At 52.3% G+C, this 27221-nt stretch overlaps 1 protein-coding gene across 3 annotated transcripts in view; it reads left to right on the top strand.

Moving 5' to 3' along the window:
* The first annotated feature begins 8491 nt into the window (after nucleotides 1-8491).
* The window catches only part of LOC119965836 (MARVEL domain-containing protein 3-like), a 50060-nt gene continuing 31330 nt past the window's right edge, over nucleotides 8492-27221 (top strand). For 2 of the 3 annotated variants that reach the window (XM_038796725.1, XM_038796723.1), the window contains exons 1-3: nucleotides 8627-8941; nucleotides 21442-21682; nucleotides 24530-24705. In XM_038796725.1, the coding sequence (XP_038652653.1) occupies nucleotides 21480-21682; nucleotides 24530-24705 (379 nt within the window). In that variant the 5' untranslated portion in view covers nucleotides 8627-8941; nucleotides 21442-21479. Of the gene's footprint in view, nucleotides 8591-8626; nucleotides 8942-21441; nucleotides 21683-24529; nucleotides 24706-27221 lie in introns of those variants that run through there. The other variant, XM_038796724.1, reaches the window with a different exon arrangement.

Genomic DNA, 27221 nt, shown 5'->3' with positions numbered 1-27221 from the left:
GACTCCTGTCTTCACCGTTTTCTGATGCAGAGTTCCAAAATCGCACAACACCCAGAGGAGAAACATTTTCCTTATCTCCGCCCTATTAGGGCAACTCCTAATTTTAAAACAGTACCTCCTAGTTCTGTACTCACCCACAAGAGGAAACATAAATTCCTCATAAACCTTGTTGAAACCATTCAGGATATTAAAGGATTCAATCCAGTCACCCCTCACTCTTCCAAACTCCACTGTGCATCTGTCCAACCTCTCCTCATAAGACAACCCATTCATTCCAGGTATCGATTGAGCAAGGCTTCTCTGAATGCCTCCAACACATTTACATCCTTTCATAAATAGGGACCCAAAACGCAACCCAGTTTTTGAGATGTGGGGCTGGATTCTCCCATAATGAACCCAAGTGTTGACGCCGTCGTGAAAACCGTGGAGTTTCATGACAGCGTCATCGGGCCCCCAGGTGGAGCTATTCAATGGCCCACAAGGGGCTAGCACTTGCGCATTGTGCAACTCACGATGCACCTGCCGCCGAATCGCCGACCCGACGCCACGGCTGGGGTTAATTATTTCCCCCCCCCCCACACACAGTATCGCTGGCAAGATGGCGGCGCAGAGGGCAGCACTGCGATTTAGGGACGGGGAAGTAGAGACCCTCCTGGACACCGTGGAGGAGAGGAGGCTGGTGTTGTACCCCGGGCCGGGACGCGGGACAGCAGGCGCCATCGTTTGCAGTGCCTGGGCGGAGGTGGCAGCCGCCGTCAGCGCTGTCGGGGTGGTGGCCCAGACTGCAGACCAGTGCAGAACAAAGCTGCACAACACCTCCTCAGGGCAGCCAGGGTGAGTACCCAGCACTGTGCACTCACTGGCACCAACCCCCCCCCCCCCCGACACACATGTGGCCCGCCCCCCCAATCCCCCAGGGGGACGGTTCCACCCCCACCCTGACCCATCTGGCTGCACCCACCCATGCCAGCCGCAATGGCCGGGTGCCCAGTGCATTGGTGCCATCAGAGACCCAATCCCTGGGCTGCATGCGTCGGACCGTCTAACGCTGTTGCTGTCTGTGTTTGCCCCACCCCTACCCCCCAGGACAAGACCGCTCATAACCGCCGGGAGTGGGAGAAGACCGGAGGAGGACTGGAAGACCTGCGTCCCCTCACCCTGCCCGAGCAGAGGGCACTCGACATTGTCGGTGGGCCGGAGGAGAGGGAGGTCACCGACGCGGAGGTCGGAGGTGCACCACCAAATGAGGCCCCCTGCCTGATTACAGGTCCTGACGACACATGCGTGCACACCCCTCACCCCTCCCTCCCTCATTCCTCCACCCCTCACCCCATACCCCACACACCTCATCCCCTGACCCCATACCCCTCCCCCCTCACCCCTCCACCCCACACACCTCACCCCCTGACCCCACACCCCTCATCCGCTGCCCCCTCACCCCACACACCAACAGCCCTCACCACCTCATGCCTCACCTCCATCCGCCTGTCTAACCATACTGTGGCGATATGCATCACTGTAAATACACAAGGGGTTAATGTAAACACACGTAGACTAGCTAGACACTAGAGGGAGCACCAGAGCCATGACACACAGACAGTCAACCAATAGATCAGTTAGATAGGACACGACCAATGGGCATTCACGACACACACAGAGGTGACACTACCACAGGGGGGCATTACACCAACCCATATATAAAGAACACAGCACACATGATCTTCCTCTTTCCAGTGGAGACACTTAGTGTGTACAGACACAGGGTTGATTCAATATCACACCCACCACGTGGATTGTAGCAGACTGGTTTGTCAGTCTGAGTAGCTATGGAAGGATTAACAGTCAAGTCGAATCCAAGTAGGAGAATTGTTAACAGTTTAATAAATATGTTAAAGCTATCTCCAAGTCTGAACCTTCCTAGGTCAGAGTGCACATCAAGGAAGCAGCTTATGCTATGCCAAGAGCATAACAAGACACAAACATGCTGCCTCGTGTATTACAGGACAAGCCGGCGATGGGCCCGGCCCACCCTGGGCCCCCTGCCCCCAGCCAGTGCCAGAGCCTGTGCCCCCAGGACCCCAAGCACTGACGGGGACAGCAGCCGGAACACCAGCCCTCTGCCCAACAACAGCCAAGGCACCACGGCACAGGGGACAGACCCGCAGGGACAGACACACAGGAACAGACACACAGGGACAGACACACAGGGACAGACCCACAGGGACAGATACACAGGGACAGACCCACAGGAACAGACACACAGGGATAGACACACAGGGACAGACCCACAGGGACAGACCCACAGGAACAGACACACAGGGACAGACACACAGGGACAGACCCACAAGGACAGACCCACAGGGACAGACACACAGGGTACAGACATACAGGGACAGACCCACAAGAACAGACACACAGGGACAGACACACAGGGACAGACCCACAGGGACAGACACACAGGGACAGACCCACAGGGACAGACCCACAGGGACAGACACACAGGGACAGACCCACAGGGACAGACACACAGGGACAGACCCACAGGGACAGACCCACAAGAACAGACACACAGGGACAGACACACAGGGACAGACCCACAGGAACAGACACACAGGGACAGACACACAGGGACAGACACACAGGGACAGACCCACAGGAACAGACACACAGGGACAGACACACAGGGACAGACCCACAGGGTACAGACACACAGGGATAGACACACCGGGGACAGACCCACAGGGACAGACACACAGGGACAGACCCACAGGAACAGACACACAGGGACAGACCCACAGGAACAGACACACAGGGACAGACCCACAGGGACAGATACACCGGGGACAGACCCACAGGAACAGACACACAGGGACAGACACACAGGGACAGACCGACAGGGACAGACACACAGGGACAGACCAACAGGAACAGACACACAGGGACAGACACACAGGGACAGACCGACAGGGACAGACACACAGGGACAGACACACAGGGACAGACCCACAGGGGACAGACCCACAGGAACAGACACACAGGGACAGACCGACAGGGACAGACACACAGGGGGCAGACCCACAGGGACAGACACACAGGGACAGACTCACAGGGTACAGACACACAGGGACAGACACACAGGGACAGACCCACAGGGACAGACACACAGGGACAGACCCACAGGGACAGACACACAGGGACAGACACACAGGGGGCAGACCCACAGGGACAGACACACAGGGACAGACCCACAGGGTACAGACACACAGGGACAGACCCACAGGGACAGACACACAGGGACAGACACACAGGGACAGACACACAGGGACAGACCCACAGGAACAGACACACAGGGACAGACCCACAGGGACAGACCCACAGGGACAGACCCACAAGAACAGACACACAGGGACAGACACACAGGGACAGACCTGTCATAATATACACCAGTATATCATGGTGCAGACACACACTGATGGACACACACAGGGACCAATCAATATGTACAAACACCGCAGCCAATCACCACGGTTCCCGCTCATTCTGGGTGCTGCCTCTCAATGTAACAAGAACTCATCCAGCCCAGCACAGACTCACACCACGTGCTGAGAGAATCAACTGGTTCGGACAAGGCTAAGGTCTCTAGTTTAAATTAGCATCATTTAGACCCACAGTCATCGTGTATTAGTTAGTTAGAAGTAGTTAATAAAATTGAGTTGAACCTTCATCACTGTTGGAAGTGTCTGTTCATCTCTCAATTCTACACTAGCCAACACTTCAAGACCTACAGGGGACAGACACACAGGGGACAAGACACACAGGGGGCAGACACACAGGGACAGACACACAGGGACAGACACACAGGGGACAGACACACAGGGGACAGACACACAGGGACAGACACACAGGGCACAGAGACACAGGAACAAACACACAGGGGACAGACACACAGGAACAAACACACAGGGGACAGACACACAGGAACAAACACACAGGGACAGACACACAGGGGACAGACCCACAGGGGACAGACCCACAGGGGACAGACACACAGGGGATAGACACACAGGGACAGACACACAGGGACAGACCCACAGGGACAGACACACAGGGGACAGACACACAGGAACAAACACACAGGGACAGACACACATGGGACAGACACACAGGAACAAACACACAGGGACAGACACACAGGGGACATACACACAGGGGACAGACACAGGGGACAGACACACAGGGGACAGACACACAGGGGGCAGACACACAGGGGACAGACACACAGGGACAGTCACACAGGGACAGACACACAGGGACAGTCACACAGGAGACAGACACATAGGGACAGTCACACAGGGACAGACACACAGGGACAGACCCCAGGGACAGACACACAGTGGACAGACACACAGGGGACAGACACAGGGGAAAGACACACAGGGGACAGACACACAGGGGACAGACACACAGGGGACAGACACACAGGGGACAGACACACAGGGACAGACACACAGGGGACAGACACACAGGGACAGACACACAGGGGACAGACACACAGGGGACAGACACACAGGGACAGTCACACAGGAGACAGACACATAGGGACAGTCACACAGGGACAGACACACAGGGGACAGACCCACAGGGGACAGACACACAGGGGACAGACCCACAGGGGACAGACACACAGGGGACAGACACACAGGGGACAGACACACAGGGGACAGACACACAGGGACAGACACACAGGGGACAGATATACAGGGGACAGACACAGGGTACAGACACACAGGGTAGAGACATACAGGGACAGACCCACTGGGGACAGACCCACAGGGGACTGACACACAGGGGACAGACACACAGGGACAGACCCACAGGGGACAGACATACAGGGGACAGACACACAGGGTACAGACATACAGGGTACAGACATACAGGGTACAGACACAGGGGACCAAGACCCAGGAGACCCCGGACTCCGGGTCAGATGAGGATATTGACTTTCTGTCACTGCGTCTCCAACACTCTGCACCATCTCAGAGACTATCACCTCGGTGAGCAAATTAGTGATGTGGCCTTCGGGACTCTCACTGGTGAGCACCACACAGTCAGTCCGGTACAGCAGGTGGAGGTAGGAGCAGCCGAGGGGCCGGACAGTCAGAGGGCAGCCCAGCCCCAACAACCAGCTGCCACCCAGACGGGTCCCGGGCTCCTGGAAGATCCAGTCCCAGCCACAGTGCAGGGGCAGGCAGAGACCCAGGGGCCAGTGGAGGGGGTGACGGCCGGCTTCCAGCACCTGCAGACCCAGGGGGAGGAGTCCACCCACGTCCAGGAGCTGGGAGTGGTGCCGGTCATGCGTGCCACCCAGGCCGAAACCACACGGGTGGCGTCCGCGGTGGAGGCAATGGGGGCAACGGTGTCGGACATGGGAAAGCTAATGCAAGGCGGGGTCCATGGCCTCGGACAGGGCTGCCCACTCACAGGTAGCTATGTGCCAGAGCCAGCTGCAGATTGCAGCAGCTCTCCTCAGTGTGGCCTAGTCACTGCAGGCCATGGCTGAGAGCGTCGGCGCCATTGCCCAGGTGCTGGCCGGCATTGCACAGACCCCGAGGGAGGCGGCACAGTCCCAGATGGAGATGGCCACTCCCTGTGCTCCATGGCCAATAACATACAGACCCTGGTCGATACTAGAATGGGCATCCAGGACTGGCAGCGACAGGTGTCTGGGGGACTCGGGGGATGGCTCCGTTTGCACCCCCGTACCATGGGGAAGCCCAGGGCCACTGGGCACCCCGAGGGAGGAGGAGGTGCTGGGGCCTGTGCCAATGACTCCGTCAGGGGAGGTCACGGAACACCGCAGCACCTTGGACCCCCCCCCCCCCGCCCCCTCCTGCCCCCTCCTGTCCCTGGTGCATCTGGTGGGCAGCGGGCAGAGCAGGGCGGCACCACGCCACCCGGGACGTCCAAGGAGCAGTCGGCCCCATCTAGGCCAGGCAGCCCCAGGAGATGAGCGCCAACAGGGACCCTAGTCGCAGCCGGGACAGGGCTGCCTTCTCACAGGCAGCGAAATGCCAGGCCGACCTGGACATTGCAGCGACGCTCCTGAGCATAGCCCAGTCACAGCGGCCATGGCTGAGAGCATCGGCGGCATTGCCCAGGCGCTGGCCGATGTGGTATAGACACAGCGGGAGGTGTCCGAGTCCCAGAAGGACATGGCACAGTAACTGGCTGATGCGGCACAGACCCAGAAGGTGGTGGCACTGTCACAGTGTAATGTGGCACAGTCCCGGACGGAGGTGGTCCACTCCCTGTGCTCTACGGCCACCGCCCTGGTCAAGAAGGCAGCAGGCCTCCAGGGCTGGAAATGCCAGGCGGCAGGGGGAGCCTCACGGGTTAGCTCCGCTCGCACCCCCGTCCCATGGAGTAGCCCAGGTACCTGGACCTGGGAGATCCGAGCAAATGCCAGCCCCAGAAGATGGCCACCAAAGGGGACCCATGTCGCAGAGCGGGAATCACAGCAGGCCGCTTCCACTCCTGATGTACCATCTGGGGATCCACCTAGGCGGAACATTAGGGCTCATAAGGCCAGAAAATAAGACACCAGTTAAGTTGGCACAGTTTAGCGATAGGGACTCGGGCACAGATCTGTATATATGTTTTCACACTAAACACCTGTGCACAATGTTACAACCTGCCTCGGTGCTCCGTCAGAAGGGTGCGAGGGATGGGCTGTTCTTGGATGGCTCAGGGGCGGGAATGGTTGAACATTGGGTGTGGGCTGGCCCAGGGACCGCACTCACCACTCCAGTGCCCCACCCTTACCACCCCATCTACCAGCCCACCCACACACATCCCCCACCCCCACCCCAGGCGCATTTGGTGGAATTATGTGATGGAATAGCCAGCTCGCATGCAGCGATCACCCAGGTGGACGGTGGGAAGCGCTCCGTGGGCATGAGTCAGATGTTGTCAAACAATGTGGGGCACCAGAACTCATCGCAGGGCGGGTTGTCAACATCCTCCATCCCTTGGACCAGAGCCGCTGTGACTGCCAACACAGAGTCCCTACCAACCAAGTCGGTGAACCTGGAGGTGACCAGAGCTTCCCGTGCACTATGCCACTGGCGCACACGTTGCGCGGACTCTCGTGCCTGCGTGGGCCCCATGTCCTGCCCATCCTTGCCTTGCCCCCGCATCCTCCTTGTTGGACGAGGACTGATGTTCATCCTTCTCTAGCACAACGCCCCTCCACTGCGCGATGTTGTGGAGGACGAAGCAGGCCACCACAATGTAGGCGGCCCTCGCAACGCTATACTGGGGAGCCCACCCCCCCCCACCCCCCCCCCCACCCCCCACCCCCCCCCCCCCACCCCACCCCCCCACCCCCCCCCCCCAACCCCCCCACCCCCCCCACCCCCCCCCCCACCCCCACCCCCCCCCCACCCCCCCCACCCCCCACCCCCCCCCACCCCCCCCCCACCACCCCACCCACCCCACCCCCCCCCCCCCCCCACCCCCCCCCCACCCCCCCCCACCCCCCCCCCCACCCCCCACCCCACCCCCCCCACCCACCCCCCCACCCCCCCCACCCCCACCCCCCCCCACCCCCCCCCACCCCACCCCCCCCCCCCCACCCCCCCCCCCCCACCCCCCCACCCCCCCCCCCCCCCCCCCACCCCCCCCCCCCCCCCCACCCCCCCCCCCACCCCCACCCCCCCCCCCCCTGCCATCTGCTGGTATTCATAGGGCGACATGAATCCCATTGATCATCCCCTGCACCCGGGGCATCCCAGCGATGGTGGAGAATTGCACTGTCTGAGCATCCTGGTGGGCTTGGCCCACATTGAAATGGATGTATTGTGTCAACTGGGCATATAGGGCCTCCGTGTTGGCACGGGTGCACTTGTGCTCCGAGCTCTGTGAGATTCCGGACAGGTCCCCACTCAACCTCTGGGAGGACCTGGTGGAGTAGAGGTTTTGGGTGACCGTCACCTTGACGGCCGCTGGGAGCGGGTGGAGGGAGGGGAGCGGGCTGCAGTGCATGCTTGGTGGGGTGGCGGGTGGGGCTGATGGGGTGTGGGCACCCATATGGCCGGTGGCAGGCTGCAGAACCAGGGGGCGGTCCGTTCCTGGACACCACCCCAGCCCTGTAGGGGGCACCCCGGCCCCGTGGCCCGTCCCCCCCATCACCTCCCCCTCCTCCCTGGCAGAGAGTCAGTTGTGATGGGGGATAGTAATGAGGCTGGTGGGTCTGAATGAGTATTCTCATACGGATGAGGGGTGAATGGGGGGGGGGGGGGGGTGACTACTAACACATTTGAAAAGGGCGGGGGGGGGGGGGAAGGTCCATAATTCAACCAAAAATGTTTTGAAAACCCCAATTGCCCGAGACTGGAGTATTTAACTAAACTGAGCTGCGTTACCTCTGACCCAGCATGTTTGAGGTGGATTAGGCACTGCACCTTTCTGGTTGAAGCACAGTCTGGGGAACATAAAGCTGAGGAGGTTCGAGTTCCAGAACCCGCCCTCCTGAAACTCCCGCCCTCTCCAGCTTCACTCACAGCCTGAGAGGTTCAGGTGAGAGACTCAGGTGAGCCACTCCCCCCCCCCCCCCCCCCCTCCAATCCGAGCGAGGACAAAGAGGAATGGAAGTTGGTTTCTGTCACGGCTCCAGTGTGTTGCTGACTTAATCATTAACCTCCAAACGAAACTCTGCCCGGCAGCTTCTCCGTTCTGTGTGAGGTCGATTTAAAGTTTGTCTCATTTTTTTTGGTGGAAGGAGGGGGAGAATTTTATTTTCATTTTAATCCGAGGTTTTTCCTCTTTTGCGGTGTCTCCACCAGTTGTTTGGTGTAGTGGCGGCGAGAAGCTGGGGCAACCAGAATAACCAGTTCTGTTTGTTTAACCTGCCTGGTTTCGATTTACAAACTGCCGAAGAAAGGTGAGCACTTTATCTCGGTTTGAGCAGAGATTGGATCACCTTTTCTTTGCTTATTTGTCTTTTCCTCCTGTTATCTTCACTTTTATTTTATAAATATATCTATCCACACACACTCGTGTGTATTATACACAGAGATAAATATTTGAGATTTCATTCGGGGATCTGGCCTTGAGATTGTTTTGTGAATCTTCCCCCTCCCCTCAAAGAACAAAGAAAAGTACAGCACAGGAACAGGCCCTTTGGCCCTCCAAGCCCTCTAAACTTAAATCTTCTACACTTCCGGGGTCCGTATCTATTCCCATCCTATTCATGTATTTGTCAAGGTGCCCCTTAACTATCGTCCCTGCTTCCACCACCTCCTCTAGCACAGCGAGGACGGGCCGAATGGTTTCCTGCTGCGCTGCTATCTATCTTAAACCTGGAAGGGGCAGAGAGCACGGATGGGAGCACGGATCCAATGCCTCCAAACGTGAACCTGCTGCTTCTCCCGTGTGTTGGGCCCTCGAAAAGAAACGCCAGCCACAGACTGTGCATCTCCCGAGAGGGTTCCAAAACACGTTGATACTTTAGCCGCAACATTTACCTGAACTGAAATTAGCTTCTCCTGCCTCACATCTCTCTTACTTCCTGAAAATCAAGTATAATCTACCAGTCAGCACTGGCAACAACAAAAAATTAAATCTTGAGTATTTTGCAAAAGGATTTAATTGTTTATATATTGCTTGTTTTGTTTTGGCATGTTTCAACTTGTCCAGCAGCTGCTAAACTTGCAACTTGAAGTAAGGAACTATAAATAACAAGCTTAATTCCATTTGAAAGGTAGAGCACGTTCTGAATTCCATTATTTGCTGTGCTCACATTTTCCAAGAATCACTCAAATGCAATTATTCTGCATGAAGTCATGAAGATTGTCCTTTAAGACCATAAGACATTAAGACCATAGGAGCAGAATTAGGCCATTCGGCCCATCGAGTCTGCTCCGCCATTCTCCTGCCTTTGTCCCATAACCCCAATACCATTATTAATCAAGAACCTATCCATCTCTGTCTTAAAGACCCTTTGGCATTGTCCAGAATTTTGATCACACTTTCAACAGGAATTTTTAATATGGTATCAAAATTTATATTGGGATTTAAAGGGAATTATTGATTTAGCAGTATTTTTATACCACAGAAGGATTGTTTCTCCAGTCCCACAAGCTCTTTGTAGGTTCCAGTACTTGCATTATTTTGTCATTTCTGGACGTTGCTGGTTAGGCCAACACTTTTTGCCCATCCCTAATTGCCCTTGAGAAGGTGGCGGTGAGCTGCCGCCTTGAACCGCTGCAGTCCATGAGGTGTAGGTACATCCACAGTGCTGTCGGGGAGGGCGTTCCAGGATTTTGACCCAGAGACACTGAAGGGACGGCCGATATCGTCCCAGGTCAGGACGGTGAATGGCTTGGTGGGGGGAACTTCCAAGATGGTGTTGTTCCCATGTGCCTGCCATTGTCCTTGTTAAGAGGTAATGTTCATGGTTTTGAAAGGTGCTGTCGAAGGAGAATGCCCATGTTTTTTCTAAATTCCAACCATTTGGTAATGTGCTTCATTTTTTTGAAATTTAGAGTACCCAATTCATTTTTTCCATTTAAGGGGCAATTTAGCGTGGCCAATCCACCTACTCTGCACATCTTTGGGTTGTGGGGGCGAAACCCATGCAGACACGTGGAGAATGTGCAAACTCCACACGGACAGTGACCCAGAGCTGGGATCGAACCTGGGATCTCGGCGCCGTGAGGCAGCAATGCTAACCACTGCGCCACTGCTGCCCCGTGCTTCATTTGAATGATTTTAAAACTCCCATCCTTGTTTCCCCCGCACACCCCCATGACTTGTCCTTCCTTAGCACTGTAATCAGGGGCTGGTTTAGCAGACTGGGCTAAATAGCTGGCTTTTAAAGCAGACCAAGGCAGGCCTTCAGGATGGTTCAATTCCCGTACCAGCCTCCCCGAACAGGTGCCAGAATGTGGCGACGAGGGGCTTTTCACAGTAACTTCATTTGAAGCCTACTTGTGACAATAAGTGATTTTCATTTTCATTCAATCTTCCCCAGTCCCACAAGCTTCCTAGATATGTGTGTTCCTCTAATTCTGGCCTTTTGAGCACTGCTGATTTTGACCATCCTACCGTTGAAGACTCTGCCGTCAGTTACCTAGGCCCTAAGATCTGGATTACTTTCCTTACCTCTCTCTCCCTCTTTACCTCACCCTCCTTGAAACCCACCTCTTTGACTTATGCCTTGGCCATCTGACGGAATAACTCCTTATGAGGCTCGGTGTTATACTTTGTTTTATAAAGCCTCTCTGAAGCACCTTGGAATATTTTATTATGTTAATGGTGGTACACAAATGTTGTGATATGTTTATTCCATTGACTGAAACATTCTTTTCCCCCCCCCCCCCTCAAAGTTTAAAAAAAATAAAATAAATTTGGAACCCAATTGTTTTTTTTTCCCAATTAAGGGGCAATTTAGCGTGGCCAATCCACCTAGGCTGCACATCTTTTGGGTTGTGGGGGTGAGACCCATGCAGACATTGGGAGAATGTGCAAACTCCACACAAACTCTCCGGGTAAGCGTTCTCCAAGCCGGCCTCCAGGACGCACGACAACGCTGAATTGCCGAGCAGAAACTTATAGCCAAGTTCCGCACACATGAATACAGCCTCAACCGGGACCTGGGATTCATGTCACATGTGGTGAATGTGTAAGCACTATAATTCACACTGTACATTACTGTGTCACCTGAGGAAGGAGCAGTGCTCCAAAAGCTAGTGTTTGAAACAAACATATTGGGCTTTAACCTGGTGTTGTAAGGCCTCTTACTGTGCTCACCCCACTCCAACGCCGGCATCTCCACATCAAACTCCACACGGACAGTGACCCGGGGGCGGGATCGAACCCGGGTCCTCAGCGCCGTGAGGCAGCAGTGCTAACCACTGGACCAGTTTCCCCCTTCTGATCTAAATAGAAGTCCAGCTGTTGACTTTTTTTCCACAGCATTTAGAGTTCTGACATTTCGGAAGTGGCAGGAGAGTTGTTGAGCTGACAGAATGTGTTTCTGTTACAATTGTGGGATTAACATCCTTTCCCCATTCTCAGTATCGTTTCAGAGCCGTCAGCTACATCGCAGTTCAGCACCAGTCAGTTGCCATGTCATAAAACCTGTTCAAATTCCACCTGTATCTAACGTTATTTCAAGTTCTGTTCATTTAGGTAGTTCAACTGTTGAAAATGAAATGCTCTCTCTCTCTGCTTCATATTTTATTGTGTAGATTTGTGTATTTACTCATATTGCACAACTCCAGCTTTCATGGAACATTGCTTCTAATCCTTTATAATAGTTATCTGTTAAATGTTGACTACTCTTTGTGAATGGATTTATCCTTTAGATTACGATCTTGTGTACAGTTTGCGGTATTAAATTTGTCACCAGGTCAAATGACCTATTTCATGGAAAGCAAACATTTTTTGCTGGGATTCCCTGTTCCGGAGTTGAAGTGCTTCCTCCAGCAGAGAATCGCCACAAATTCGTACTACTGCTCGGAGCACTGGCGAGGGGCAGTTTGTGGTGTGGTAATGGGCCTGATGTGTTAGGTATGCTGTGTCTGCGAGGACTGTGTTTACCATAGCAGTGAGAGAGACAGGCTTCCAACACTTGTAGAAATGCAACTCTATTTTATTAAAGTATGAACTGTTAAACATACTTGAACTGTGGGTTGACACTATGCTGAGTTGACTGGAGACCTGAGGCTAACCTGACCAGACTATCTTACTACCACATGGTGGATGTTCGTGTTGCTGCTCACGGGCTCTGGCTGTCTCAGAGGCTGGATCCCGAGTGAGTGGGAAAACTAGTGCCCTCTGGCTTTATAGTGGTCGTGTCCTGTCTGGTGCTTGGCTGCTGTGTTCTGTGTGTTCACTGGTCATCCTGTGTGTCAATCACTCTCTGTCTGTGCACCATCATATACTTGTGTGTATATTATGACGGGCACACAGCCCACGTGCTTCCCGCCCGAGTCCCAAATTCACAGGCGTCTGATTTGCTGGGGTTGGAAAGCCCATTGAGAGGCTGAAAAGCTGGAGCAGCTTAAAAGCGCTCCACATAACCCCCACTCTCATTGCAGCCAACAGGAAGGCAGCTAAAAGACCCACTCCCAGGTTTCTGGTAGCCGAGATCAACATGATGCTGGACGGCGTCGAGGGGAGGGGAGGAGAGACACCCTCTTCCCCCAGTGTGGATGGCGACATCAGCCAGGTATAATGAACAAAGCCTGGGAGGAGGTGGCAGAGGCAGTCAGTGCTGGCTGCATCGCCATTAGGACCGGCATTCAATGCAGGAAAATGAGGAACGACCTCTTGGGTGAGTAACCACATGTGTGCCCCTGGCATCACTCCTGTCCTTGACCGGTCACATCTGTCTGCAATCCTCTATATGTCAGTAACACCCCAACTGTCCAGAATGTCCCTCAGAACCCATCCTCCAGGAAACCCCAAAACATGCCCTGCCCTCTTTGGCCAGGAGTCTTACCCACACATGCCACCAGCTAGAAACAGCCCCCCCCCCCCCCCCCCCCCCCCATAAAACTGGCATTCCAGCATCTCACTATGTCCTTTGTGTCCCCTAGCATAAAGCTGGCTGCAGTCATAGGGAGCATCAGGAAACAGGTGGGGCATCCGAGAGATTGGGGTCCACACCTTCTTTGAGGAAAGGGCCTTGAATCCATGGGGGGGCCAAGGAGAGCGACGCAGCTGACATGGAGATTGGAATGTGGGGGAAAATGTCAGTCCAATGCAACTCGGAGCTCCCTATTTCAAATGAGTCCAACCTCTCCCACGGCCTCGTCTTTCCCAAGATCTGGCGCCATTTCTTTTGTCTTCCAGGATCCCAATCAGACGAGGCCGGGCCATCCTGGGTCGCTGTCCCCCGTCCAGACCTTCAGAACACCCCGAGGCACCACTCTGGGGAAGAGACCAACGTCTCGGTGCTGCTGTCACCTGCACCATCCTCCACCGCAGAGCCTATCACCTCGGTGGGCAATGCTAGTGGTCAGGCTCCTGGGTCACCCTACAGTGAGCACCGCACACGCATGCTGCAGCACATCAGGGGGGGGCAGGGACTCCCCAGGGAGCGGACGGTCGGAGTACTGCCCGATCCCAGGGGACAACTGTCACCCAGACAGATGTTGTGCCTCTGGAAAAGATCAAACTAATGTTGCAGATGCAGATTCAGTGCCAGAATCTATAGGAGGGGGTATCAACAACATTCCATCACCTGGAGGAACAGCTGGAGGGGTGCAATCGCCTTCAGACACAGGAGACGTTGCCGACAATGCTTGGCACCCAGGCCAACACTGAAAGGGTGTTATCCGTGGTGGAAGGCCTAGGGTCAGAGGTCAGAGCCATGTGTCAGGGGATCCAAAGCTTGGGGCACACTGTGTTGTCCATGACTGAGGCGCAGGAGAGCAGAGCCCAGCTACAGGCGGACACACCCCGGGCGCAGATGGACGTTGCTGCGGCGCTCCAGAGCTTGACCCATTCACGAAGGGACATGGCTGAGGGCATTGAGAGCATTGGCCGGGCGCTGACTGACCTTAGCCAGTCACAGAGGGACATGTCGCAGTTACAGAGGGCTATGAACCATAGAATAGAATCATCGGAGCAGCAGGTTAGTTAGCAGTGTGTCCTCACGGTGCCGAGGACTTGGGTTCGAACCCGGTCCCAGGTCACTGTCCACGTGGAGTTTGTACATTCTCCCCGTTTTTGCGAGGGTCTGACCTCCACAACCCAAAGATGTGCAGGCTGGATGGACTGGCCATGATAAATTGCCCTTAATTAGAAAAAAATAATTGGGTACTCTTAAATTTATTAAAAAGAAGAATAGAATCATAGAATCCCTGCAGTGCAGAAGGAGTCTGTTCGGCCCATTGGGTCTGCACCAACCCTTCGAATGCGCACTCTGCCAATTTACGAATGTCCACCCTGCCCTATCCCTGTAATCCAATCACCTAACCTGAATATCCAGGGGCAATTTGGTGACTTAATTAAGGCATACAAAATGATCAGAGGATTAGATAATGTGGACAGTGAGAGCCTTTTTCCTCGGCTGGTGATGGCTAGCATGAGGGGACATAGCTTTAAATTGAGGGGAGATAGAGATCGGACAGATGTCAGAGGTAGGTTCTTTACTCAGAGAGTAGTAAGGGCGTGGAATGCCCTGCCTACAACAGTAGTGGACTCGCCAACACTAAACACATTGAAATGGTCATTGGATAGACATATGGATGATAAGGGAATAGTGCAGATGGGCTTTAGAGTGGGTTCACAGGTCGGCGCAACATCAAGGGCCGAAGGGCCTGTACTGCACTGTAATGTTCTATGTTGACACTGTCCGAGTGTGATGGAGATAGATTCACACAGCGAGTGGTTAGAAACACACTGTCTGAGAGTGTGGTGGAGACAGATTCACACAGTGAGTGGTTAGGATCTGGAACACCGTGTCTGAGAGTGTGTGGAGACAGATTCACACAGCGAGTGGTTAGGATGTGGAACATACTTAGGATCTGGAACGTACTATCTGAGAGTGTTGTGGAGACAGATTCACACAGTGAGTGGTTAGGATCTGGAACACCGTGTCTGAGAGTGTGTGGAGACAGATTCACACAGCGAGTGCTTAGGATGTGGAACATACTTAGGATCTGGAACGTACTATCTGAGAGTGTTGTGGAGACAGATTCACACAGCAAGTGGTTAGGATCTGGAACACCGTGTCTGAGAGTGTGTGGAGTCAGATTCACAGTTAATGGTTAGGATCTGGAACATCTGGAAAGGGTGCAGAGGAGATTTACCAGGATGTTGCCTGGTATGGAGGGAAGACCTTATGAGGAAAGGTTGAGGGACTTGAGGCTGTTTTTGTTCAGAGAGAAGAAAGTTAAGAGGTGACTTAATTAAGGCATACAAAATGATCAGAGGATTAGATAGTGTGGACAGTGAGAGCCTTTTTCCTCGGATGGTGATGGCTAGCATGAGGGGACATAGCTTTAAATTGAGGGGAGATAGATATCGGACAGATGTCAGAGGTAGGTTCTTTACTCAGAGTAGTAAGGACGTGGAATGTCCTGCCTGCAAAAGTAGTGGACTCGACCACATTAAGGGCATTTAAATGGTCATTGGATAGACATATGGATGATAAGGGAATAGTGCAGATGGGCTTTAGAGTTGTTTCACAGGTCGGCGCAACATCGAGGGCCGAAGGGCCTGTACTGCACTGTAATATTCTATGTTGACACTGCCTGAGAGCGTGGTGGAGACAGATTCACACAGCGAGTGGTTAGGATGCAGAACACACTGTCTGAGAGTGTGGTGGAGACAGATTCACACAGCGAGTGGTTAGGATCTGGAACGCACTGTCTGAGAGTGTGTGGAGACAGATTCACATAGCGAGCGGTTAGGATGTGGAACACACTGGCTGAGAGTGTGCTGGAGACAGATTCACACAGCGAGTGGTTAGGATCTGGAACGCACTGTCTGAGAGTGTGATGGAGACAGATTCACACAGCGAGTGGTTAGGATCTGGAACGTACTGCCCTCTGCCTTTATAGTATGTGTATTCTACCTGGTGATTGGCTGCGGTGTTTCTACATGTTGATTGGTCCCTGTGTATGTCCATCAGTGTGTGTCTGCACCATGATAAATTGGTATATATTATGACATCCCCCCCTTTTATTAAAAAAATGTTGATTTAGGCATGTGCTAATAAATAGTGTGGGTGTGTGGAGAATGTACCTAGCTACATGTGAGGTGCGAAGACATATGTACAAAGCCATATACAGGGAACAAGACTATTTACAGAGGAAGGTGCCTGGTGCAGATGACTACCATGAACTGGAACAACCAACGAATCTATTTACAAATCACTGGATAACGAATGCAACAACAAAGAATATGGGAAGAAGAACATTTCAAAAAATCCACATGTGTGCAGAGTTCATAAGTTCAGTCTCTGAGATGGGCGACGAACTCTGGTTGACCGCCTCAAGGGTGGGGCAATGGCTGGCGCTACAGGAGCAGGGGGGTCTGCAGCACCGTCAGGGGCAGACAGAGCGATCGGAAGCGCCACACAGTCCACGGCGGGATCAGTAGAAGAGCTGGTCGGAGGATCCCATGACGACCCTGGAACCAGGCGAAGAGCACGCCTGTTGCGGCGCCGAATGGATCTGAATCCATCCGGTAAGCGGACCAGGAAGGAGCGGGGGGCCACCTGCTTTAGAGCGACAGCAGACGCAGACCAGCCACCATCCGGGAGGTGGATGCGAACCTTGTCGCGTGGATGGATGTCGGGAAGGTCAGCAGCCCGTGAGTCGTAGGAAGTTTTCTGCTGCAGTTGAGACATGTGCATGCGGTGGAGCACGGGGACATAATCGAGGTTGGGAGCAAGAATTGATGGCACCGTCGTTCTGAGGGTGCGATTCATTAGCAGCTGAGCAGGTGACAGGCCGGTGGAGAGCGGGGCAGAGCGATATGCCAGCAGGGCAAGATGGAAATCTGAGCGGCGGCCTTGCTGAGGAGCCACTTTACGATGTGGACCCCCTTTCCGCTTTCCCATTGGATTGGGGGTATAGGGAACTGGACGTCACGTACTGGAAATTGTAGTGTCGGGCGAAACCGGCCCATTCCTGGCTCGCAAAACAGGGGCCATTGTCCGACATGACCGTCAGCGGAATGCCATGTCGGGCAAATGTCTCCTTACACGCTCTGATCACAGCCGAGGATGTGAGGTCGTGCAGCCTGATGACCTCCGGGTAACTGGAGAAGTAGTCGATGATGATGACGTAGTCCGTGCCCAATGCATGGAACAAGTCGATGCCCACTTTGGTCCAAGGCGATGTGACGAGCTCATGGGCATCAGGGTCTCCCGTGGTTGGGCGGGCTGAAAACGCTGGCAGGTAGAGCAGTTGAGCACCACATTGGCGATGTCATCATTGATGTCCGGCCAGTAGACGGCCTCTCTGGCCCTGCGGCGACACTTCTCCATCCCTTAGTGTCCTTCATGGAGCTGCTCCATCACCAGATGGCGCATGCTTGTGGGACGACGATGCGATCCAATTTCAGGAGCACCCCGTCAACAACCGCCAGATCATCGCGGACATTGTAAAATTGCGGGCATTGGCCCTTGAGCCACCCATCCGACATTAGGCGCATCACCCGCTGCAGAAGTGGATCAGCTGCTGTCTCACGGCGAATGTGCATCAGTCGTGCATCCGTAGCTGGCAAATGAGAGGCTGCAAACTGGACATGAGCATCTATTTGGCAGATGAAGACGTCATGATCACACGGAGTTGTGATCGACCTTGAGAGAGCATCGGCAATGGCAAGGTCTTTGCCAGGGGTATAGATCAGTTGAAAGTCGTACCTGCGCAGCTTGAGTAAGATACGCTGGAGGCCATATCATTCAGGTCGTTCTTGATAATATTTACAAGGGGACGGTGGTCTGTTTCAACCGTGAACTGCGGAAGCCCATAGACGTAGTCATGGAACTTCACGACTCTGGTGAGAAGGCCGAGACACTCTTTCTCGATTTGCGCATAGCGCTGCTCTGTTGGAGTCATCGCCCGCGACGCATACGCAACGGGGGCCCATGACGAGGCCTCGTCTTATTGCAGGAGCACGGCACCAATGCCCGACTGACTGGCATCTGTGGAGATTTTGGTCTCTTCTGTCGGGTTGAGAAAAGCCAACACTGGGGCCGTGGAAAGCTTGGCCTTCAGCTCCTGCCGTTTACGCTCGTGAACAGGGAGCCATTGGAAACCTGTGGTTTTGCGAATCAGGTCTCTGAGGGCTGTGGTGTGTGAAGCAAGATTTGGGGTGAACTTGAGGAAGTTCACCATCCCCAGGAACTGGAGAGCCGCTTTCTTGTCCTCCGGCATCTTCATGGACCTGATTGCTGCAATCTTGTCCTCGTCCGGATGCACCCCCGGTGGGAGATGTGATCCCCCAGAAACTTGATACTTGACTGGCCGAAGGAGCACTTGGCCCTATTGAGGCGGAGGCCGTGTTCGTGGATGCGCCTGAAGGCGGGCGATGTGTTCCTGCGGGGTGGATGACCAGACGATAATATCGTCGACACAGACCCGGACGCCGTCGATCCCCTCCATCACCTGCTTCACGATCTGGTGGAAGACTTCGGACGCAGAGATGATGCCAAACGGCATCCGGTTGTAGCAGAACCTGCCAAAGGGTGTGTTGAACGTACACAGCTTCCTGCTTGACTCATCTAGTTCGATCTGCCAGAAGCCCTTCGAGGCATCCAGTTTTGAGAATAGTTTGGCGTGGGCCATCTCGGACGTGAGCTCCTCCCGTTTCAGAATCGGGTAGTGCTCCCACATGATATTCTGATTTAAATCTTTAGGATTAATACAGATCCGCAGCTCGCCGGACGGCTTCTTGACACAGACCATGGAGCTTACCCAGTCTGTGGGTTCCGTGACACCTAGAGATGACTCCTTGGTCCTGGAGGTCCTACGCTGTTGCTTGGGGCGGTCCTTGAGGTGCGTGAATGACAGGCGTGGCGTTGGGCTTGAGTAAGATTTTGTACGTGTAAGGGAGCGTGCCCATGCCTTCGAGAACATCATGGTATTGTTGGATGATGGAGTCGAGCTGCACCCTGAAGTCTGTGTCAGAGGATGCAGGTGTATCACTTGAAGAGAGAGTGTACTCTCTGCACTAAGTGGAGCAGCTTGCATGCCTGCGCACTAAGCAAGGAGGCTTTTGAGGCAGCAACAATCTCGAACGGGAGAATGACTGTGTGAGCACGATGTGTCACCTCAAGGCGGCAGGAGCCGCTGGCGGCAATGGCATTGCCATTGTAGTCGACCAATTTACACGCGGATGGCAGGAAGCAGGCTGTACGCAGAGCTTGCGGAAATCAGATGACGCAATGAGATTGGCAGAAGCGCCAGTGTCCAGGCGGAACCTGACAGGGGACCGGTTGACCGTAAGGGTGGCACACCACTCATCATCCTGGCTGACGCTGTGGACGCGGACAGGTTCAGTGCCACGCTTGGGGGACATCCTGTTGGTAGTAATGACGCTGATTTGGAATGGGACCTGTGGGTCATTGCAGGCATAGTCGGAATCGAGGTGTCGAGTAGGTTCATTGATGGCAGGCTGGATAGCCCTGACGTCTCTGTGGGGCTGGGTGGACCTTCGAAAAGCAGCAGGCAGGGAAGATCTGCACATTGCAGCGTAGTGGCCTCGTTCGCCACACTGCAGGCAGCGTCGAGACTTTGCCGGACTGTGCCACTTTAAGTGGGTGGAGCCGCAGTTGCCGCACGCCGGAGCGTCGGGACGTTCATCGCGCCACCGCGCATGCGCGGGGCGATCCAGCGTAGCGCGCACTTGCGCGAAGCGTCCGTGACGTCAGCGCGCTCGCTGCATGTGGGCGTGGGAATCCGCAAAAAACGCGGGAAATGGCCGCCATCATTCAGGTCCAGAGCCTGAAGAGATTTTATCATCTGGACCCGTTCTGCCTCGTAAGGGGCTTGCCGCGCCGTTTCAGCAGCCTGGATGCATGAGTAGCTCGTGGAGGCATGTTTGTGAAGCACACAGGTCTCAATGGCCGTGGAGAGAGTGAGCTGCTTTACTTTTAGTAGCTGCTGGCACAGGGGCTCAGATTGAACACCAAAAACAATGGTGTATGGAGTCAGAGGTGGACCCATAGTTGCAGGACTGCGCAAGGACGCGGAGGTGGGTAATGAAGGACTGGAAAGGCTCGTCCTTACCCTGAGTTCGCTGCTGGAACATGTAGCTCTTGAAGCTCTCGTTGACCTCGACCGCGCAGTGGCTGTCGAACTTCAGAATTATGGTCTTGAGCTTCGATTTATCCTCCCCCCTTATAATGTGCAGAGCATGGTCACCAGCTGTGAAGAGGAAGAGAGCAATCTTACATGCGTCCGAGGCAGCTTCCAGGTCCCTGGCTTCGAGGTACAGCTGGAAGCGCTGTTTGAAAAGTTTCCAGTTGGAGCCCAGATTCCCTGCAATGCAGAGAGGCGGCGGCGGGCGAACGGAGTCCATTCTGTAGGATGGCTGGAGACTGGTGGAAGGCAGATCACTGAAGAGTAGGTCTCAGAAGTGCGAGCATTCCTCAACTCCTGGTATCATGATGTGTTGGCTTGTGTCGGCTGGAGAGATGAACAGACACTTCCAACACAGATGAAGGTTCAACTCAATTTAATTAACTACTTCTAATTAATTAACACACGATGACTGTGGGTCTAAATAATGCTAACTTGAACTAGAGACCTAAGCCTTGTCCGAACCAGTTGATTCTCTCAGCACGTGTTGTGAGTCCGTGCTGGGCTGAATACTGCTGTTGCAGAGAGCCAGTATTGAATAGATGGGCTAAATACCCTCCTGTGTTAAAACCATTCTACGATTCTCTTACACAAATGTATTTTTCATCTTCAGATTGGACGAGTAGATGTGGGAACAAATGAGGCTGAAGAATGCCTGATTCAAATAAAGTTCCAAGAAGTACTGACAGAAGTCGGCCCTCCAATAGACCTCATCGAGAACGAAGACACCCAGACCACCCCAGTGCTGAGAATAATCATTCGGGTCGACGTAGCAGAGAAGATCGGCGAGAACCCAGAGAGTCTCACCAAACCAAACCAAATCCTTCGAGGCAATCGTACCCTTCTAGTGAGAGGTATGTTGCATTTTATAGTTGTTTTCCATCCCATCATGTCATATGTCCTGTATTTTATTTAGGTTGTGTCTGCCTGTTGAAGTGGACATAAATAGAAAATTTCAATAAACTTTATTGTCACAAGTAGGCTTTCTAAAAATAAATTTAGAGTACCCTATTCATTTTTTCCAATTAAGGGGCAATTTAGCATGGCCAATTGATCTACGCTGCATATCTTTGGGTTGTGGGGGCAAAACCCAGACAAATAATCACAAGTAGGCTTACATTAACACTGCAATGAAGTTACTGTGAAAAGCCCCTAGTCGCCACATTCCGCCGCCTGTTCGGGTACACTGAGAGAGAATTCAGAATCTCCAAACTACCTAACAGCACATCTTTTGGGACTTTGGGGAGGAAACCGGAGCACCCGGAGGAAACCCACGCACACACTGGGAGAATGTCCAGACTCCGCACAGACCCAAGCCGGGAATCGAACCTGGGACCCTGGTGCTGTGAACAGTGCTAACCACTGTGCTACCATACAATGTTTGGTGACTCCCTGACGAGAGGGATCAATCTTACACGCCGCCAAATGCAGACTGTCTCATCATTTGCTATTTGTGGAACATGCTTTGCGCAAATTGATTGTCATTTTTGCTTCTATAAAAAAAATTCAAAAATGAACCACACTTTGTCAAGCCAACTAATTGTTCAGACGATGTGAAAGGTATTTTATGAATGCAAACTCTCTATTCTTGGAAGAGCACTTGAGTTACTGTTGGGACTAAAACTTAATTGAGGAAAGATCCTAATGCAGTAATTATTCACAATTTACATTGATGATTTGGAGTTGGGGACCAAGGGCAATGTGTCCAAGTTTGCAGACGACACTGAGGTGAGTGGTAAAGCAAAAAGTGCAGAGGATACCGGAAGTCTGCAGAGGGATTTGGATAGGTAAAGTGAATGGGCTAGGGTCTGGCAGCTGGAATACAATGTTGACAAATGTGAGGTTATCCATTTGGTAGGAATAACAGCAAAAGGGATTATTATTTAAATGATAAAATATTAAAACATGCTGCTGTGCAGAGAGACCTGGGTGTGCTAGTGCATGAGTCGCAAAAAGTTGGTTTACAGGTGATTAAGAAAGCGAATGGAATTTTGTCCTTCATTGCTAGAGGGATGGAGTTTAAGACTAGGGAGGTTATGCTGCAATTGTATAAGATGTTAGTGAGGCCACACCTGGAGTATTGTGTTCAGTTTTGGTCTCCTTACTTGAGAAAGGACGTACTGCCGCTGGAGGGTGTGCAGAGGAGATTCACTAGGTTAATCCCAGACCTGAAGGGGTTGGATTACGAGGAGAGGTTTAGTAGACTGGGACTGTACTCTTTGCAATTTAGAAGGATGAGGGGGGATCTTATAGAAACATATGAAATTATGAAGGGAATAGATAGGATAGATGCGGGCAGGTTGTTTCCACTGGCGGGTGAAAGCAGAACTAGGGGGCATAGCCTCAAAATAAGGGGAAGTAGATTTAGGACTGAGTTTAGGAGGAACTTCTTCACCCAAAGGGTTGTGAATCTATGGAATTCCTTGCCCAGTGAAGCAGTTAAGGCTCCTTCATTACATGTTTTTAAGGTAAAGATAGATAGTTTTTTGAAGAATAAAGGGATTAAGGGTTATGGTGTTCAGGCCGGAAAGTGGAGCTGAGTCCACAAAAGATCAGCCATGATCTAATTGAATGGCAGAGCAGATTCGAGGGGCCAGATGGCCTACTCCTGCTCGTAGCTCCTATGTTCTTATATCTGATCTCGATACCTTTCCCTTTCTGTCCAATAAGTCCCCCAAACTTTAGGGATGATTTTGCTAAAAGTGACGATTGTCTAGCTGTATGGAGAACGTGTTTGGAAATGAACCTTGGCAACTGAAGGTTTCAGCAGTCGTTCAAGCCTGGACGTTTTTGTACAATAATGTACATTGACTGTCTGTGCATTCAGCAAATTGGCTTTCCCCTCCTGCTTGGCTTCTTGGAAAGAATGCTGTCTGGTCAAAATTATTCTGGGGCAGTTTCAAAGATTGACGGCAATTTTTGTCTATTTGGGTTTTGACTATTTAAAAGTAAACTGTATATCAGGACCCATGCACATGCTCACTACAACACATGAGTATTAGAAAAGGCAGTGATCTAACCTGTGATGAACCAGGCACATCTTACCCACAAAAATAAACATTCAAGTGTCATTCAGAATTGAGATGGAATTAAAATATCCCGGGAAAGGGATTGGTCTACCGCAGCTGACGTTTGTTTTTAAAGAAAACGCAGGAGTGAATTTTTTAAAATGCAAATGAAAGATGAGATGGAAACAATTGTAAAGTATATATTGAAAGAGTTCATATAAAGTAACAACCCCACACACACAATACTGATGCACCGCAATATTGTATGGAATTATCCAGAAAGATGTGCCAAATTGGGCTGTTCAGTAATCGGACTCTTCCACAGGTGCAGGCACAGTAGGTGACCTACGTCCATGTAATAACCCTCACGAGAGGGTGACCCAATTGATCTCCCCATGGGGCCCATAGAATATGAGCTTCCCCACGGAGGAGTGGAGGCCTAGCAGCTGGAGCTCGTGAACCAGGTAGTTAAAAGCTGGCCCGGGCTGGGCGTGATAGGTAGGCCCGGCTGGGACCTATCTGCTGTATGCCGGGTTGCGGCCTTTACTTTTATTTGCCAAATTAAAACCTTCATTGTTTAACCCTCTTGGGAATCCTGAAGATATTGTAGTCCAGTTGTCAGTGTTGAATTTGTTATGAACCTTTGAAAACCGTTGAACGTTTGCTTGAGTTTAAAATGTCCTGTTACTGTAGGTATGATCCACAAGGAGAATCTTACTCCACACCACCAAGTTTGCGATTGCCACTATCACAGCCAAACAGCCGGCCACCTTCTTCATCACCACCTTATTACACCTCGGCATCACCAACTAGCACTCCTCCAAAAGAATCCTTTGGGAAAAAGTGCTCGTATTTGTGCTCCAGAAGAGGTATGCATAATGTAACTGATCTTGAATTAAATATTGCAGTGTGATTTTTTTTAAAAATTGATAAGCAAAACTCTTTTATCTTGGGATTAGAGAGAAGCGTGATGTAGCACAGTTTGTCAATGCCCGTTTTTCTGTGACACTGGCTTGCTGAAAATAGTACTTCCTGTTGATTAAATATTCATATGTTGGATGTTTGTAACACAGCAGTAATATTGGGTTTCATATTCTTAGCCGCATATTCTGACAATATAAAAGGATCACTCTCGATATTTCCATATTGCATAGGCCGGAATTCTCCGGCTCTTGGGATTCTCTATTCCCACCGGCAGCGTACCCCGGCTCTCAGGTTTCCAGCATTGTGAGGTGGCTTCGATGGGAAATCCCATTGACAAGCGGCAGGAGTAGAGGATTCTGAGGCAACTGCTCGGTCCAAGATCGCAAGAAACTACAGAGTGTGGTGAACTCGGCCCAGCGCATCACACAAGCTTGCCACCCTCCCATTTATTCTGTATACACCTCCCGCTGCCTCAGGAAGGCAGTCAGCATTGCCAGAGACCCCTCACACCCAAGCTTTGCCCTCTTCCAGACTCTTCCATCAGGCAGAAGATACAGAAGCCTGAAGACCCGCACATCCAGACATAGGAACAGCATCTTCCCCACGGCTACTTCCTCAACGACTCCCCCCTCGGACTGATCTGTTCCCTGTAAGAACACTATTCACAATGCCCTATGCTGCTCTTGCCCATGTATTTGCTTTGTTTGGCCCCTTGTTCTGCATTGTAATCAATCACTGTTTGTCGATGTACCATTTGTCAATGTTCTCTGTTGATTATTCTTTTGGCTATTCTGTATGTACTGTGTACGTTCCCTCGGCTGCAGAAAAATACTTTTTTTAAAACACATTTTATTCAAACTTGTATCAAAGTAGGTTACAGCAAATAAACACCCCGGGAAACATTCTTCCCAACAATCAACTATACAGTTTACACAGATTTTTCTCCTTTTTCACCCCGCTCCCCGTCACCCACCCCCCCCCTGCGATGAACAGCTCCTCAAACAAGGTCACAAACATCCCCCACCTTTTCTCAAACTCCCCTGCTGAGCCCCTTAACTCATACTTTATCTTCTCTAACCGCAGGAAGTCGTACAGGTCACCCAACCAAGCTGCTACCCCCGGTGGTGATGCCGACTGCCACTCCAGCAAAACTCGTCGCCGTGCAATCAGAGAGGAAGGGGAGGTCTTCCTCCCCTCCATGAGCTCCGGCTTCTCTGAAACCCCAACTATCGCCACCAAAGGTCCACTCCCTCCTCCACTATACTGGCTAAAACCGTGAACACACCCGCCCAGTATCTTCCCAATTTTTCACAACGCCAAAACATGTGCACATAATTCGCTGGCCCCCGCCCACACCTCTCTCACTCATCTGCTACCCCCTGAAAGAACCCACTCATTCTCGCCCGAGTCGTACGCACACTGTGCACCACCTTAAACTGTATCAGGCTCATCCTTGCACAAGAGAAGATCCCGTTTACCCTTCGCAGTGCCTCACTCTATACTCCCCAATTGATCTCCATTCCCAACTCCGCTTCCCATTTCTCCTTGATCTTCACCACCCGCTCAGAAAAATACTTTTCACTGTACTTCGTTACATGTGACAATAAATCAAATCAAATCAAATCTCGCCGCCAGCGAGCGACACGCTCCCGAGAAACAGGCGGCTGGCAGACCGGAGAATCCAGACCAATGTTTTGATCAGTATTACAGCTAAAACTCAATATTCCAATTCAAGGTAGTGTTACACCTGGGTTATCGCATGGCCTGTTCTTCAAAAGTGTATGATTTCTCGTTGCTTACTGAAATCTCCTTAAGCTCTGACTCCATTGCTGCCCTTGTCACTACCCTCTCGGCCTCTAACTGCGCCAACTGTGACTAAATGTATTCTTCGAGGTTCGATCATGTGACTTGCCCCCCATGCTCCAGCCGATCGTCGGCCAACACGTCCACCCTTGTGACGCACAGCATTCCTCCACCAACTGGAAAGCAAAAGGACGCATTGTCCAGTTGGATGATACTTGACTACTTTGACTTTATAGAATGTAGGGTTTCTCATCTGCAATAACCCGGTGTTGTCTGAGATGCTGCAACATTTGCCTTGCCATTCAGTGACGGCTATAAAAGGAAGTGGGAGAATTGGCATATTTCAGATTGAATGAACATCAACACTCCGATTTGCTGATTTGCCGGTGCAGTGATTTGACAAATCGTAAGACAGAAATTTGCATACAGTGTGTGACCTTGCGATGGAAGTGCCACCAGGAAGATCTGCCGCGCTTTTCACAGAACATTCACACGAAGGGAAGACGTCTCCTGCCCACACACACTGAAAACCAACCCACTTCTACCCACGCACACTGAAAACCAACCCACTTCTACCCACACGCACTGAAAACCAATCCACTTCTGCCCACACACACTGAAAACCAACCCACTTCTGCCCACACACACTGAAAACCAA

The sequence above is a fragment of the Scyliorhinus canicula genome, chromosome 5 (assembly GCF_902713615.1).
Source record: "Scyliorhinus canicula chromosome 5, sScyCan1.1, whole genome shotgun sequence".
Taxonomy (NCBI): domain Eukaryota; kingdom Metazoa; phylum Chordata; class Chondrichthyes; order Carcharhiniformes; family Scyliorhinidae; genus Scyliorhinus; species Scyliorhinus canicula.
The sequence above is the reverse complement of the archived record's forward strand: the minus strand, read 5'-3'. Positions and strand labels throughout refer to the sequence as shown.